General features: G+C 63.5%; 1 protein-coding gene across 3 annotated transcripts in view; it reads left to right on the top strand.

The window, feature by feature from the left end:
- Positions 1–15,187, top strand: part of GSE1 (Gse1 coiled-coil protein) — a 101,348-nt gene that overhangs the window by 81,274 nt on the left and 4,887 nt on the right. For 2 of the 3 annotated variants that reach the window (XM_057381423.1, XM_057381421.1), the window contains exons 3-11: positions 5,188–5,406; positions 8,468–8,667; positions 10,146–10,324; positions 10,458–10,655; positions 10,852–11,043; positions 11,313–11,635; positions 11,946–12,270; positions 13,871–14,451; positions 14,980–15,092. In XM_057381423.1, the coding sequence (XP_057237406.1) occupies positions 5,188–5,406; positions 8,468–8,667; positions 10,146–10,324; positions 10,458–10,655; positions 10,852–11,043; positions 11,313–11,635; positions 11,946–12,270; positions 13,871–14,451; positions 14,980–15,092 (2,330 nt within the window). Of the gene's footprint in view, positions 1–5,187; positions 5,407–8,467; positions 8,668–10,142; positions 10,325–10,457; positions 10,656–10,851; positions 11,044–11,312; positions 11,636–11,945; positions 12,271–13,870; positions 14,452–14,979; positions 15,093–15,187 lie in introns of all 3 variants that reach the window. The other variant, XM_057381422.1, reaches the window with a different exon arrangement.

Raw genomic sequence — 15,187 nt, 5'->3', positions numbered from 1 at the left:
CCCCCAAAGCAGAGGGATCCTTGGAAGATGGTTGGCAGCTGGACCTGGGCATCAGAAGAGCTGCCAACCCAACCTGGGAGCTGCAGAGGGGATTCGAGGGCCCAGCAGCACTTTTGGGGCACAGGGGCTTGATTTTCAGAGCCCCCCAGCTTCAAAACGGGGCAGAAACAGGGTAGAAAGTTGCTTTGGAGTAAATCTTTCACTGGCTCTGTTTTCAGAGGCTCCCAGGGCTGCGTGGCTGGGCACGGGGAAGGCCGGGAAGGGAGAGAAAGCACCCGGCATCGCTCCATCCCCAGCGCTGCGCCCTCCAAACGAGCTCTTATTAGTTTGCTTGTTGTCGTTTGCCGGATCAATGGGCCATGGAGGAGTGATCGATGGAGGCCCAGGCGGATCAGAGCACTGGGTGTTCAGTGCTGTGCTGGGCGCCACGGGGAGCCCCAAATGCCAGCCTTGGCCACCAAGGTGCTCCTCGCCATGGGGAGCCCCCCAAAAAGGATGGGGGATGCTCCCGAGCTCTGCCGTGCGCACCCTAAAATCTGCACACCTGCRTCTCYCTGYGCCTGGGGACACCTGGGGACACCGAGCATGGTCACCTTCCGTCGTTTCAGCTACGTGCTGGGAGGTGCAGASGGAGGGCAGGAGCGCGGGTTCTGATCGATCAATTAATTAATTAATGGAGCGTGTTGGAGGTGCGGCGGCGGAGCTGCTTTAATGAGGGGTGGAAAACGTGTGGCGGCTCGGTGGGGCATCACCGGGAGAGGAGCTGGTCCCTTCTGCCTGTCCCCTGCCTGTCCCCTGCCCGAGGGGGTGACAGGGAGCGTGGCAGGGGCACGATGGGCACACGCTGGCCCCCTGCCCTCGGTCCTGGGGCTCTGCCTGCTGCACTCAGGCAGCRGCGAGGGGGGCTGACAATGCGAGGCCATTAGCATTGAAAATCCATGCAGAGCAGCTGTTCCTGCTCGGAGCGTGCAGCTGGATGCGGCTCCGGAGCGGGAGCAGAGGCGCTGAGAGTGGGGGGAACGGCTGAGGGGGGACCTGATCACCCCAAATCCCTTGGGGAAGCAGCGTGGTGGAACCTCCGGAGGGTTTGGGCGAGCGGGCTCCGTTCCAGGCGCGGTCCTGCGGGGTGGGTGCGGATCCATYCCGGGGGAGGAGGATGCGGGATGCTCGTCTCTCCCCGCTCGCTCCCTYGGCCTCCCGCCGCACTGGGTTTTTTTCCGCTCCATTTGCCAGGGGCTGGAGCTGCTGCCTGATCGTATTTGGTAATAAATTATTAGTTCCAGCACTTGGGAGCCCGGGAGCTCAAAATAGCTGCTGTAAGAGCGGGCGGCTGGTGCAGGTCGAGTTCAATGGCAATCCGCTCCCAAGGGCACTCCACGCTCATTAGAGGCCTTTCAAGGTGCTGGGAAGGGGGCAGGCGGGAGCCAAGGTGCTAAACCTGCCCWCTTCCCGTGTCCCGACAGCGGGACCCCGTGCCCAGGGATTTGGGGGCGCTGGGAGCCCGTCCCTGCCCCTCTCTGCCCGCTCCTGCCTGCCCGCGGCGGCTGCCAAGGGGTTTTATTTGTCTCCAGCCCCACCAGGCAGCCAGACTGGTTCTGCTCTCGCTGCCGGAGGAGGCTCCCGCTGCCAAAAAACCCGCCAGCATCATCAGGAGCAGATGGAGAGAACATGGCACGCTCCCAGCTCCCGGCTCCCAGCCCTGAGCCGGGGATGCGGGGGGACAGGGGGGGCAGAGCGCCGCTCCACGAGTCGGGGGCTGGGGGTCCTGTGCCACCGGAGATGCCAGCCCCGGGGTGGGTGCTGCGGAAAGGAGGGGACACCGAGAAGGGTGAGGGGAGCGTGGCAGTGACCCTGCCATCCCTTCTCCTTCTCSTGGCGGGCAGGGAGCTGCCTGCTCCCGCGGGCAGGCGGCCAGCGGGCACCGGGAATGCCAGACACTCCCTGCGCTGCTGCGCCCGGGCACATGCTGTGGGAGGGATGGGGTGACACATCCGCCTGCTCCCCGGTCCCCAACCTCCCCTGTGGCCTCAGCGGGGAACCCAGGTGTCCTGTGCCATCCCAAAAGCCTGCCTGCCTTGGTGTGGGGTGGGCATAGGCAGCAGCTCCCCGAGGAGTGCCAGCCGTGTGCCCCCGCAGGGCTGGGGACAGCAGAGGGACAGCCTGTCCCGTTTYGGGGTTCGTCTCCCCGCCCCGGTGAGGCAACCGCTGCCATGACCCCGGGCTGCTCCAGGCACCAAACTTGACCTGTTTTTCCGCACGGATCTGCCAGTTGRGAGAAGCAGGCGGGGAGGGGCAGAGCTGGGGGGGCCCCACCTCACCGTGGGGCGTCACGGCGTCCCCAGCCACCCGCAGGGGTGAGTGGCACCCACGCCGTGCCGGGACGGGATGCCGGAGGGATGGGGGGACARCACAACCCTACATCCCATCCCATTCCATCCCTGTGAGGATACTCCCGCCCAGCCAGCTCTCCGTGCCTCAGTTTCCCCAGCTGGCAGCTGTCCCGCGGAGCAGCCYGGGGACGCCCGGACAGACGGACGCCAGCGCCGGCGGGGCACGGCGGGTGAGCGGCGCTGCTCGGGCCCCAGCCGGGGTGGAGGCGCCGATTTTATCACCGGGAGGGAGCGGCAGAACTGGTTTGGAGCGCGGCTGGGGCAGCGGCACGGCTCGGCCCGGGGGGCACGGGAGCTGCCCGGCCACTGCCCGGCCACTGCCCTGCTACTCTCCGGCCACTGCCCGGCCACTCTGCTCGGCCACTCGCCGGCTCCCAGCTGCCCTGCGCTGGCCTGGCAAATCCCGCTGGGATCATGAGTTGGCCGGGAGGCGTTCGGGGCCGCGGGGATCAGCTGAGCATCACACGGGTGATGCCCTTCCGCCAGCCCCGTGCCCGTGTGCCAGCCCGCTGATCCCACCGCATGGCTGGCACAGCGTGCCCAGAGCTGGACCGGGGCTGGAAGAGCGGCTTTATGCTGGGGTTCAGGAGTGGGGAGGAACTGGGGGGCACTGGGAAGTGTTTGGGGGGCGCAGGGCTGTGCCTGGTTGGATGTGGGGCATGCCCCAGGATGTGCCTGGGAGATGTGGGGCAGTGCTGGAGGGATGCAAGGCTGTGCCAGGGGGATGCCAGGCTGTGCCTGGGGGTACAGGATTATGCCAGGCAGTGCCCAGGGGGTGCAGGGCCGTGCCCCAGGATGTGGGGCAGTGCCTGGGAGATGTGGGGCAGTGCCTGGAGGCTGTGGGGCAGTACTGGAGGGATGCAGGGCTGTGCCAGGGAGATGCCAGGCTGTGCCTCGGGGTACAGAATTGTGCCAGGCAGATGTGGGGCAGTGCCAGGTGGTGCAGGGTTGTGCCCCAGGATGTGGGGCAGTGCCAGGGGGTGCAGGGTTGTGCCCCAGGATGTGGGGCAGTACCAGGTGGTGCAGGGCTGTGCCCCAGGATGTGAGGCAGTGCCTGGTGGATGTGGGGCAGTGCTGGAGGGATGCAGGGTTGTGCCAAGGGGATGCCAAGCGGTGCCTGGGGAATGCAAGGCTGTGCTTTGGGAGTACACAGCATTTCCCAGGGGATGTGGGGCAGTGCCCAGGGGGTGYAGGACTGTGCCCGTTTACACTGTGGGGCTGTGCCTGAGGGTTGTGGGGCRGTGCTGGGGGGATGCAGGGCTGAGCCAAGAGGATGYCAGGCAGTRTCTAGGAAATGTGGGGCAGTGCCCKGTGGATATGGGGCAATGCTCAGGGGGCACAGGGGAGTTGCAGGCTGTGCCTGGAGTGCAGTGATCCCTTTGGATGGTGCGGGGGTGCCTGGAGCCGCAGGCAGGTCCCGGGGGAGGCTCTCGGGGGAGCACCGAGCGCTCACCGGGGGCTGGAGCGGAGCCCGGGGGTGCCAGCGCAGAGCCCGGGGGTGCCGCGGCCGGGCTGGCGTGGCGGGGTTGGCTTCCCAGCTGCTCTGGTAATGAATTTACATGAGCCGAGCGTGTCGACAAGGCGGCAGTCAATGGCTGAGAGCAGCGGAGTTAATAAATGCTTGTATAATGAGGGCAGAGGGGAGCGCGCCGCCGCGCCGGCCGCCTCTCCTGGGGCCGGGGGGCAAAGATTAATCAACGCTGAGTGCCCCCCGTGCCCCCCCGGCTCCCGCCGCGCTCCCCGGCCGGGGGATGCTCCGGGGATGCTCCATCCGCCCTCTGCAGAGGATGCTCCAGGTGTTCCCGGTGCCTCGAGCAGCCTCCGGGCCCGCCGGGAGTTGGGGGCTGCCCCGCGACCCCCCCGTCCYCCTGCCCACCTGGGAGCGGGGCTAATTTTAGGCTGGTGTTAATGAAGCTGCTCGGTGGAGTCTATTTTAAGGGCCCTGACATCAGCAGTTGCTGTTTTGGGAGGTGGAGAGCCCTGGAGCAATTGGTGTGACAGCTGGAAGGGCTCCAGGAGGGCTGAACCCTCCTGCTCAGCACCTGAACCCCAATTTTGGGGTCACCGTGCCCTGTAACACCTCGGTGCTTTGGGGGTGCAGTTTTGGGGATCCAGGGATGTGTTATTGAGGATTTGGGGGTACAGTGATGGGAATTTGGAGGGTGAGGATTTGGAGGAGCTGGGGTTGCCATGGGAAGGATTTTGGGGTGCAGCAATGGGGATCCAGGGAAGAAATACTGGAGATTTGGAGGTGCAGTGGTGGGGATTTKGGGGTGCARTTYTGGGGATCCAGRGATGTGTTRTTSGGGATTTGGGGGTGCAATGCTGAAGACCCAGGGATGAAATATTGTTAATCCAGAGATGCAATATTGGGGGTGCAGTGCTGGGATTCCAGGGATGCAATATTGGGGATTTAGGGGTACAATCACTGGGATTTGAGCGTGCAGTGGCTGGGATTTTGGGGTGCAGTGGTGGCAGTTAAGGGTGCACCAGGGGTGCTTTTGGCAGCACCACACGAGTCAGGGGACAGCGCCTTTCTCCATCACCTCCATCAGGATGCTGAAGTCCCTGTGTCCCCCAAAACACCCCATCCATTCCTGCAGAGCTCCTCTGAGCCCCACTGCTCTGTTATCCTGGGGTTCAGTGGGACTGGGAGATGCTTCCCCCCCAGTGCCTGAACTCGGGGTGCACTTAGGGCTGGGCTGGTGAGCCAGAGGAAAAGCTTTGGTAGTCCCAGCTCTTGGGGGAATTTTGGGTTCCACTCCCCACGTGTCTGACCCCTCTCTCTCATTCACAGGCATGAGCCATGAGCCGAAATCGCCGTCCCTAGGAATGCTGTCCACCGCCACGCGCACCACCGCCACCGTGAGCCCCCTGACCCCGTCCTCCCTCAACGGCTCCATCGTCCCCAATGGCAGCCCCGCCGCCAGCAGCACTTTGTCCGTCCAGGCAGCACCTTCCTCCAGCTTCGCCGCCGCCCTCCGCAAGCTCGCCAAGCAGGCCGAGGAGCCCCGAGGTGGGGACGGGGACAGGGACAATGGGGTGACAAAAATCGGTGCCTTTCCCAGGAGCTGGAGCTGATATTTTCTCACCGTTTCCCAGCTAATGCTTTTCCCCCAGCGTTGTGTCTCGAGGGAGCAGTTTGGGAATTCAATTCATCCGCAGTAATCCGAGTGCTGTATCACTCACTGTACCCTGGGACGTGGCAGGGACCAGCCTTGCTTCCTCTCACCATGCTGCTTTTTCCAGAGGTTCCTCGAATTTGCTGCTTCTCAGTCMAATTTCCCAATTAAACATCCCCAGGAGTTCCCAATCCCTTGTCCCCTACATCCTCCATAGCACCCCGAGGTCCCCAGTGCCACAGGGATTCCCATGGGAATCACCACACCCAGATGGGAAGTGTTTCAGGAGACTGCTGCTATCCTCAGTTTGGGATGAAATAATCTTTATTCCTGGTATTTGCATCACTGGGTGCCCCATTGGATCACTGCCCACTGCCTGGGCACTTTGATCCTTTTGATCCACCCAACCCCTTTGCAAGATTTTTTTTTGCAAGGTCTTTTCAGCTGACCCTTTTTTAAAGGCCGTTTTTGGCACAATCGTTTTTCCAAGACCCCTTTTGCAGGGTGGTTTTGGAAGATGCTTCCCTTTTGGAAGCACCATCTACAAGACCCTCCTCACAGCCCCAAAATTTTTGGCACAGACATGACCTGAAGCATCAGCTGCTCCCAAGGAAACGTGGGGATACCAGGTCCCTGTAACTCTGAGGGAACCAGGTTTTGCTGATGCTTCATCCTCATTGGAAGCTCCTGGTTTTTCCCCAGTTGCTTCCTCTGGACCCCATCTGCTTCCTTTGGAACAATCGACTGAGTTTGGGGAATTATTTTGCTTTTTTTCCCCTCCCCACCCCACAGCTCGTGCCCTCCCTGTGCTGCTCAGCCCATCCCAAGGGACATCAGCAGGATTTTGTGGCACTGGAGAGAAGCAGCCACGTTCCCTTTGGATTTCCCCTTAACACCTGCCTCGTTTGTTTGCAAAAGCCCCTCCCTCGCCCATTTGTCTGCCTCGAGGGGCCCATCCCAGAGGGTTTTGATCCGTGTGGGTTTGGGTGTGTACTGGGAAGGGGCTTTCTCTCCTTGCTGTGGTTTTTAGCACCGGGGAACGAATTGCTCTTCCCTCAAATCCTCACCCACTTCCCACAACAGGAGATGCCCACTCCCCTTCCCTTCCCACCGCGGGAGATGCRCCCGGGATCGCTGGATTTTTTCCARCTTCACGGGCTCACCGGTGTGCTGGGACATCCCTAGGGACGTCCTGCTGCTCCACAGCATCCCAAACTGTCAATGTTCATCCTGACTGACCCAGCAAAGCCCCACAAAGGCGCCGCCTGCCCGGGGGCTGCTGCCTCTTGTCCTGCCCGGGGCTGTCCGCAGGGTGGGTTTCATCCACCCCCTCCTTCCCTTCTTTTTTTCACAGTTCTCCGTCAGGGTCTCAGCTGTTAATTACATTTGCCTGTCAGCCCGGGCTGCTAATCTGCTATCGCCGAGCGGGAAGCGGGAGGTCAGAAAACAAAGGTGACACCATCACACTGTGCCTCTTGTCATCTCCAATCCAGATTAGTTTCATTGACTAACTCCTGGCTGAATACCACCAGTTAATTATAACGATCACAAACCCTCCCGTTTAAAGCCACACAGCGAGAATTAAGGTTCTGAAGTAAGACTTTAGCTTCATTAATTGCCGGGCTCATTGTGATGGTATTGATTGTTAACGCTATCGCGTGGTGAGTAATGGCTTCCCAGCTCAGAGGGGATTAGGCTGCTAATTGTTGTTGGCCTTGCGCTGACAAGATAGACTTCAGTGGGTGTCAAATCGGCCTCCTTTGTCGGGGACAGCCTTTCTCCTTCCCCCAGCCTCGCTGCTCTCCAAATGAAAGCGATTCGGAGCGACTCGGGAATAATAAATCGGGGAGGGCAGCCGGCAGCGGGACGCTCCTGGAGCATCCTTCCCTCCCTTCCAGCGTCCTCCCCGCTGCCTGGGGATGCTCCTGCCTCCCCTCGGCATCCCCAGCATCCTGCTCTTCCTGCCTGGCTCCCTCCTGCTGTTCCGTGGTGCGAGGAGAGGGCAGGGGGATCAGGGTGAGGAGCTGCTGGTGGGAGCTGGCTGCTGTGCCCACAGGACAGGGGGTGGCTTGTACACTCAGGGGAGTGGCCTTGCACACTCAGGGGAGTGGCCTGGCACACGTGGAAGGTGAGGAGACACCTTGCACACTCAGGGGAGCCAAGGCCTCTCTCCTTTGCTGTCACCTCATCCTGCTGTTGCCACAGGCCACTCCTCACTCGCCAGCAACTGATCCCTGCTGGCGTGTTGGAATCTCCTTCTGACCCAAACTCTGGGATGGAGGGAGCAGAGTTTGGGGGTCAGAGCCCCCCAGGCTGCCCAGCTGGGTTTGAGGAMTGGGAAGTGCTCTGTGGAGCTGGCAGCAGGCTCCCTGTGCCCTGGTTAATGTGGAATTTGTATTTCTCTGCTTTTCCTGTTCTCTGCCTTCCTTCACTCCATTTTTATTTTTCGTTTGGAAATACGGCCAGCATCCCCGGGGTGGGGATAAGCTAAAGCACRGATGTATTATGCAAATGACACCAAAGCCTTGCCCAAGGGTTTCCAGGAGTCACTCCTTTATCCTGGTGCCTCCAGAGGCCCTGGCATGTCCATGACAGCTCTTGCAGCTGGATTGAGGAGTCCCTGGGTTTTCCTTGGGAAGATGTGGCCATCCAGGGCTGGCACCACATCGGTGTCACTCGTGCCAAGGGGCTTTTTGGGCCTGGGGGTTTGGCAGTTTGGGTGGGAGCAAGAGGCTGCCCTATCCCACCATGCTGGGGGAAGCATCACTGGGAGCTCCTTCTGGGATGGGAGGGTGGGGGTCCGGCTTGGGGGTCTGGCTGAGCACCCCGAGTGCACCCCAGCACCCCATCCCTGCTCCCTGCAGCATCAGCTCCAGCTCCTTCAGAGGTGATTCCATCCAGTTAACTGCTGTGTTTGCTTCTCCCAACTTATTTCCATTTCTGCTTTAATTCCAGGGTCCTCTCTGAGCAGCGAGTCGTCCCCTGTGTCCTCTCCGGCCACCAACCACAGCTCCCCCGCCAGCACGCCCAAGCGTGGCCCCATGGGCCCCATCATCGTGCCCCCAGGAGGGCACAGCGTGCCCAGCACGCCGCCTGTTGTCACCATCGCCCCCACCAAGACGGTCAACGGGGTCTGGAGGAGTGAGGGCCGACAGGTACGGCTGGGGCTGGGGGGTGCCCGGCCCCCTAAGAGTGGACAGTGCGGGGTGCCTGCTTGGCTTCCTAAGGAATCCCTGGGATGTCTCTGTTTGCTCCTTTCCCCTCTTTGCTATGTCCCCAAACTGCCATCGTCCCCTCACTGCCATCGTCTCCAGGCTGCCATCATCCCCTCACTGCCACTGTCCCCTCACTGCCATCATCCCCTCACTGCCATCATCCCCTCACTGCCATCATCCCCACACTGCCATCATCCCCTCACTGCCATCGTCCCCTCACTGCCACTGTCCCCTCACTGCCATCATCCCCTCACTGCCATCGTCCCCTCACTGCCATCGTCCCCTCACTGCCATCATCCCCGGGCTGCCATCCGGAGGGGAGCGCAAGGAAGGCGGAGGAGGGAGGGGAGAGAGCGGCTAATTAAGAAGCATCGTTAGTGGTTCTCCTCTCCTCCGCATGCTACAAGCAGATTCCCGGGGGGATTATGCCACTTGGAAAGACTAATTAAACCACAGAGCGGGGAGAGAGGCGAGGCTAGGGGATGAGAAACGCCGGGGGCGGGGGTGTCGGAACAAACAGAGGGAACCGCGATCCCCGGSAGCTCGGAGGGGTGCGGGGGGTGTCCGGGTGCTCCCCGGCGCGGTGTCACCCCCGTGTCCCCCCCYGGCGCGGGGGTTAACCGAGCGTGGGGATTGTCTGGCAGCGCYGCGCTCGCAGCGTGACGCCCGAGACGGGAGGTAATTAGAGCAGAGCCTGGCACGCACAATGAGCTCCGTGCGGGCGGCAGAGGTGGCAGCCGGGGAGGGGACAACGCACCCTTTGTGGTGACCTTGGAGCTGGCCCTGCCCTGGAGGGGCTGGGGAGGGATGCGCGGCATGGGGGATGCACCGTCCCCCTCCTCCTCCTCCTCCTCCTCGTCCTCCTCCTGAGCTGCTAAATGGGGGAGGTGCAATGAAAAATAAGAATTTTTAAACCAAAACTTGCCTTRCTGGGGGTCACCCCGCTAATTGTCACAGCCTGCAGGGTCTCTTGTCATCCCAAGTGGTTCCTCTAGCTGGGGGGAGTGACCTTCATCCGGACACGGAGGCGCTGGTGCCGGGGGGTGCCGGGGGGTGCAGGGCTGACCCCTGGGTTATGGCCCTTATCAAAGGCCGGCTGGATCTGCCCCGGCCGTGTCATTCCCCCTGGATGATTAATGGCCCTGGAGAACAAAGCCACCCGTAAATCTCCGGGCAGGTAATGGGTGTCCTGCCCTCAGCCTGCCCCGGCTCCAGCACCTCCTGTCCCRCTGGAGCCCCCGCAGAGGGATCAGGGGGTGTCACCACCCCCACCCTTCCACAGCCTGGATGCAGGAGGTGGATGCAGCCCCTCCTGGATTCTGGTGCCACTGAGGGTGTCAGGGTGGGGACACAGCAGGGATTCCCCATCCCCTGCTGTCCCCTAATCTCATCGTGTCCACCCCTTTGCCTTGCAGCAGGAAGCAGGGTCGCGGGGCAGCAGCAGCAGCGCCGGCCGCGARCGCCTCATCTCGGAGCCCCCCCTGGCGCAGGAGAAAGCGGGGGGTCCCACTGTCCCCTCCCACCTGCTGGGGACACCCTACTCCTTCGGGCTGCCCCCCAGCTCCGTGGTCCAGGACTCCCGCTTCCCACCTCTCAAGTGAGTCTGCTCGGAACGGATGGGGGTGTGTTGCGGGATGTGGGTGTCCCCTGTGAGCTCCAGACCCCGCTAGGGGAGGTGACATCCCCCCAGGGGGACAGGGAGGGTTGGTGACAGCCTCCCTGCCCCCCAGCCTGCAGCGGCCCGTCCACCACGTGGTGCCTCCCAGCGCGGTGACCGAGGATTACCTGCGGAGCTTCCGTCCCTACCACACGGCCGAGGACCTGCGCATGTCCTCCCTGCCGCCCCTCGGCCTCGACCCGGCCACTGCCGCCGCCTACTACCACCCCAGCTACCTGACACACCACCCCTTCCCGCATCCTGCCTTCAGGTGGGCACCTCCGAGCCTTGGCATCCCTGGGAGATGCTGCCGGATGAGCTTTGGGGTCTGGGGAGGCGGGAGCCTGATCCGCTGCGGGAATTTTGGGGGGTCCATTCCCTTCTCCCAGTAAAAGGCAGCCCTGATGTGGCTCCTGGGAGGGGAACTGGGGGGTTCTTTGCCATCCTGAGCATCATTGTGTCCCCAGGATGGATGAGTCGTACTGCCTGTCAGCAYTGCGGTCCCCCTTCTACCCGCTGCCAGCGCCGGGCTCGCTGCCACCCCTGCACCCCTCAGCCATGCACCTGCACCTCTCGGGGGTCCGGTACCCCCCCGAGCTCTCCCACTCGTCCCTCTCTGCCCTGCAGTCCGAGCGCATCTCCAGCCTCGCCGCCGAGAGGTACGGAGGGGCTGATGGATGGTGGGGGGTGGATGGGGGGCTCCAGAGGGAGCTGGGGGTGGTTTTGGGGTGCTCTAACGATGCTGACAGGTGATTAGGGGTTTGGGAGTGCTCCAGAGGATGCTGGCAGGTGCCCAGGAATTGTTTCAGGGTGCTGTGGAGATCTAAGTTGTTCCAGAGGATGCTGATGGGCATCCAGGGTTGATTTTAGGGGTGCTCCGAGGGGGATGTTTGGGGTTGGTGCTTTTCTTTTGGCTTTTTCTCTGCAGGCTGCAAATGGACGAGGAGCTGCGGCAGAGGGAGCGGGAGCGCGAGCGGGAGCGGGAGAAGGAGCGGGAGCGAGAAGCCGACCGGGAGCGGGAGAAGGAGCGSGAGCGGGAGCGGGAACGCGAGAAGGAGCTGGAGCGCGAGCGGGAGAAGGAGCGGGAGCGGGAGCTGGAGAGGCAGCGGGAGCGCGCCCGGGAGAAGGAGCTGAGCATGGTGAAAGCCATGGAGGGGCCCTTCCTGCCCGTGGCCGAGCTGCACGGGCTGCGGGGGCACCCGGCCGAGGAGCGGGGCAAGCCGGTGGAGCCGCTGGTGCCCGGCAGAGCAGGTAATGCCCGCCTGGCACAGCTCGCTGCAGTCCCCTGTCCCCTCCAGATGGCAGAGCCAAGGGGGTCGGTGGCCCTGGGAGGTGGCTGGGGACAGGGAAGGGCTGTCCTGGCTGCCAGCTCTCTTTGCCAGGAGCCCAGCTGCGGCGGCTCGGAGCGGCGGCGCCGTGCCTGTGCCATCTGACTGGGCCCGGTGCACTGTGGGCAGCTGGGCTGGCAGTGGTGGGCAGCCCCCAGCCCACTGGGACGCTCACCCCAAAATCCACCCCCCCTTTCCGTGCCCTGACTCTCCATCACCCCTTTCCAACGCAGACAAACTCAAGGACTCGGTGCTGCCGACGCCGAAGCCCATCCAGCACCCCCTGCACCCTCCGCCGGGCTCCCACCACCCCGTACCCAGCCTGATCCCCAACCACAGCGTGTTCCCCCTGCCCGGCAGCAGCGCGGCCACGGCGCTGCTCATCCACCGCACCAACGAGGAGGAGAAGTGGCTGGCCCGGCAGCGCCGGCTGCGCCAGGAGAAGGAGGATCGGCAGTCCCAAGTCTCGGAATTCCGGCARCAAGTGCTGGAGCAGCACCTGGACATAGGGCGTGCCCCGAGCCAAGCCGAGCCCGAGCACCGGCCCGAGCACCCCAGGTAGGGATGGTGTCAGCCCCGCTCCAGGGATGGAGATTCTCCCSCTAAAATGAGCTGCATTTTCTCAGTTGCAGCTGTCCTTGCTGGAACATCAATGTCTTTAGCTGGAGAGGGGCTTTGGATGAGGGAATAGGATTTTTCTTTATATGGAAAGAGGGCAGGGTTAGATGGGATATTGGACAGGAACTGTTCCCTGTGAGGATGCTGAGGCCCTGGCACAGGATGCCCAGAGAAGCTGTGGCTGCCCCTGGATCCCTGGCAGTGCCCAAAGCCAGGTTGGACAGGGCTTGGAGCACCCTGGTGTAGTGGAAGGTGTCCGTGCCCATGGCAGGGGGGTTGAACAAGAYGTAAGGTCCCTTCATCCCACACMRTTCCCTGATGCCMTTATATGACGATCTGTAGGRTTTCCCCCCCAACCCATGGCTGTGSCCACCATCAGGTATCCATCACCCCTCAGCCGAGCCCCTCACCCGTCCCCTGAGCCGAAGCCGCGGTGGCYGGCCGCTGCCAGCAGGTTCCTGCCATGCAGTGCCAGCCAGGCCGGCTGTGCTGGCAGCGCCCGGCCTTCCCGGTGCCCGACATCTGCGCGGCGGCAGGCGCCGAGCCCGGGAGGTGGCCGAGGGCCAGCGGCGAGCAGCCAGGTGCTGCCCAGCCACCGGCACCGCTAATTGCAGCTCCCCCCTCGCGGGCAGCGGGGCCGGGCGGTGGATGCCGCGTTCGGGGGGCACCTGCGCCGAGCCCGGGTGGTTTGGGGGGCAGTGGAGTGTGCCCACGCCCCCTGATTGATGGACAGGACCTCGCTCACCCCTGTGGCTGAGCGCTTAAGCGGTGCAGGCTCATCCAGCCAGCTCTGCCGCCTGCTCCCTTTGTTATTTTTGGGTATCCAGGGGATTAGCGCGGCTCATCGAGGATAATAAGGAGCGGATCACGGGGCGGCACAAAGGCGAGCGCCCGCCGCGGGCTCCTTTTGCCGTCCGCTCCTCCCACCCCAGAGCGGAGAGCAGAGAGCAAGGTCACCCCGAAACACCTGCAGCGAGGGATATTCCATCCCCATCCTTTTCCTGTGTCCAGCGGGGCGGGGAAGGGACGGATCCCGGGGGGCAGGCGGCGCTCCCCGCCGGTGGTGACACGATGGCGGCGCCGAGCTGAACCCGCTGCTCTGTGCGCGGAGCTCCGGGGCGCTGGAGCGGAAAAGTGTTAAACGCACAGCTTGGGCACATGAAATATTTATCCCTCTACCGGGCTGGCTGCGGCTCTGGCTGCCGGAGGAGGGTTGCGCCGGGGCGCTGGCCTCGCCACGGGGCTGTGCCGGGACTGGTGGCTCGCTTGTCCCCACGCGGGAGTCAAGGCTGGGGTGTCCTGCCCGCGGCTCCTGGGATGCAGCCACATCCCTGCCCATGCCCGTGCACAGCCTTKACTGCCCCCATCCCTCAGCTTGGTGGCAGGGAGGGGACAAGGGTGGCAGCCCCACGTGCACAAACGCCTCGGGGTGTTCCTAACAGGCGTGTTTCTCCCCGAAATCCCTCGGTGCTGGAACACTGCCAGCTCTCCGGTGGCGGTGCCAGCTCCTCACCTGTCCCGTGCCCTTCTCTCCCCGCAGGTTGGGATCGAGCCGCCACGAGCCSAGCAGCCGGGAGCCAGGGCAGCACTTTGGCGGGCCCCCACCCCTCATCTCCCCCAAACCCCAGCACCACCCTGTCACCACGTCCCTCTGGAACCCCGTGTCGCTGATGGAGAGCCCCCCCGACCCTCCCCGGCGCCTCCCTGAGCCCCACGCCCTCCACAGCCACCCGGCACCCTTCGAGCCCGGCCGCCAGGGCATCCCCCTGGTCAAGGTGGAGAGGGTTTTCTGCCCAGAGAAACTGGAGGAGGCACCGAGGAAGAGAGACRCTCTGGAGAAATACCCGCCGGGACGGGAGCCCGGCGCCCCGGAGCACGGCGCCTTCCCCCACACCCCCTTCCTCGCTGAGCTGGAAAAATCCACTCAGAGCATCCTGAGCCAGCAGAGAGCCCCGGCCACCCCGTTCCCCGAGGCCAGCAAGCCCAGCTCGCCCTACCGGCCGCCCCAGCCCCGCGCCCAGGACCCCATGTACATCTACGACGAGTTCGTGCAGCAGCACCGCAGGCTGGTCAGCAAGTTGGACCTGGAGGAGCGGCGGCGGCGGGAGGCCCGTGAGAAAGGTGAGGGGMCCCCGGGATCCCCGGGGTGATGGGRGCACGGCCGGGGGTCTCCYGGGGRTGCMGACGGTGCCRCATCCCAGCGGTTCGGTAAACCCTGCGCTCCAGACGTGCCTCATTAATAAATGATGARCTGGAGCTAATAAGAGGGTTTTAAATATTGATGGGGCTGCTGAGCGGGGATGRGAACAGCGGTGAGGAGGAGATGAGCGTGTCAGAGGGGCTGGAATTGCTGTCCCAGCTCCAGTGGGATGGGGGGCTCGCCCCTGGGCTCCATTGAGTCCCCACCACCCATCCCAAAGCGATGCCAAGAGGATACACAGGAATGGGTGATGCCCTCCAAGGTCCCACGGCTGGCAGAGAGGGGACAGGGCTCTGCTGGGTTGGATCCCCATCACCCGCCTCTGACATCCCATTCTGCTGGGGTTCCCCATGTTCCAGAAGGTCCCCTGGGGTCCCAGCAGGTCCCCTGGGGTCCCAGCAGGTCCCCAAGGTGTCCCCAGTCTCATCCCAGCCTTTCTCCATCCCCAGGGTACTACTACGACCTGGATGACTCCTGTGACGACAGCGACGAGGAGGAGGTGCGGGCCCATCTCCGCTGCGTGGCCGAGCAGCCCCCGCTGAAGCTGGACACGTCCTCTGAGGTACTGATGGCACTCACTGTCCCCTCCCTGTGCCCTGCTGTCCCCTGGGGAGCAGCCCTTCCTTCACACCAGTTCCCAGTGCCCAGTACAGCCAC

Source organism: Malurus melanocephalus, unplaced genomic scaffold (genome assembly GCF_030028575.1).
Source record: "Malurus melanocephalus ecotype Western Australia unplaced genomic scaffold, MMel_1.1 scaffold_510, whole genome shotgun sequence".
Taxonomy (NCBI): domain Eukaryota; kingdom Metazoa; phylum Chordata; class Aves; order Passeriformes; family Maluridae; genus Malurus; species Malurus melanocephalus.
The sequence above is the reverse complement of the archived record's forward strand: the minus strand, read 5'-3'. Positions and strand labels throughout refer to the sequence as shown.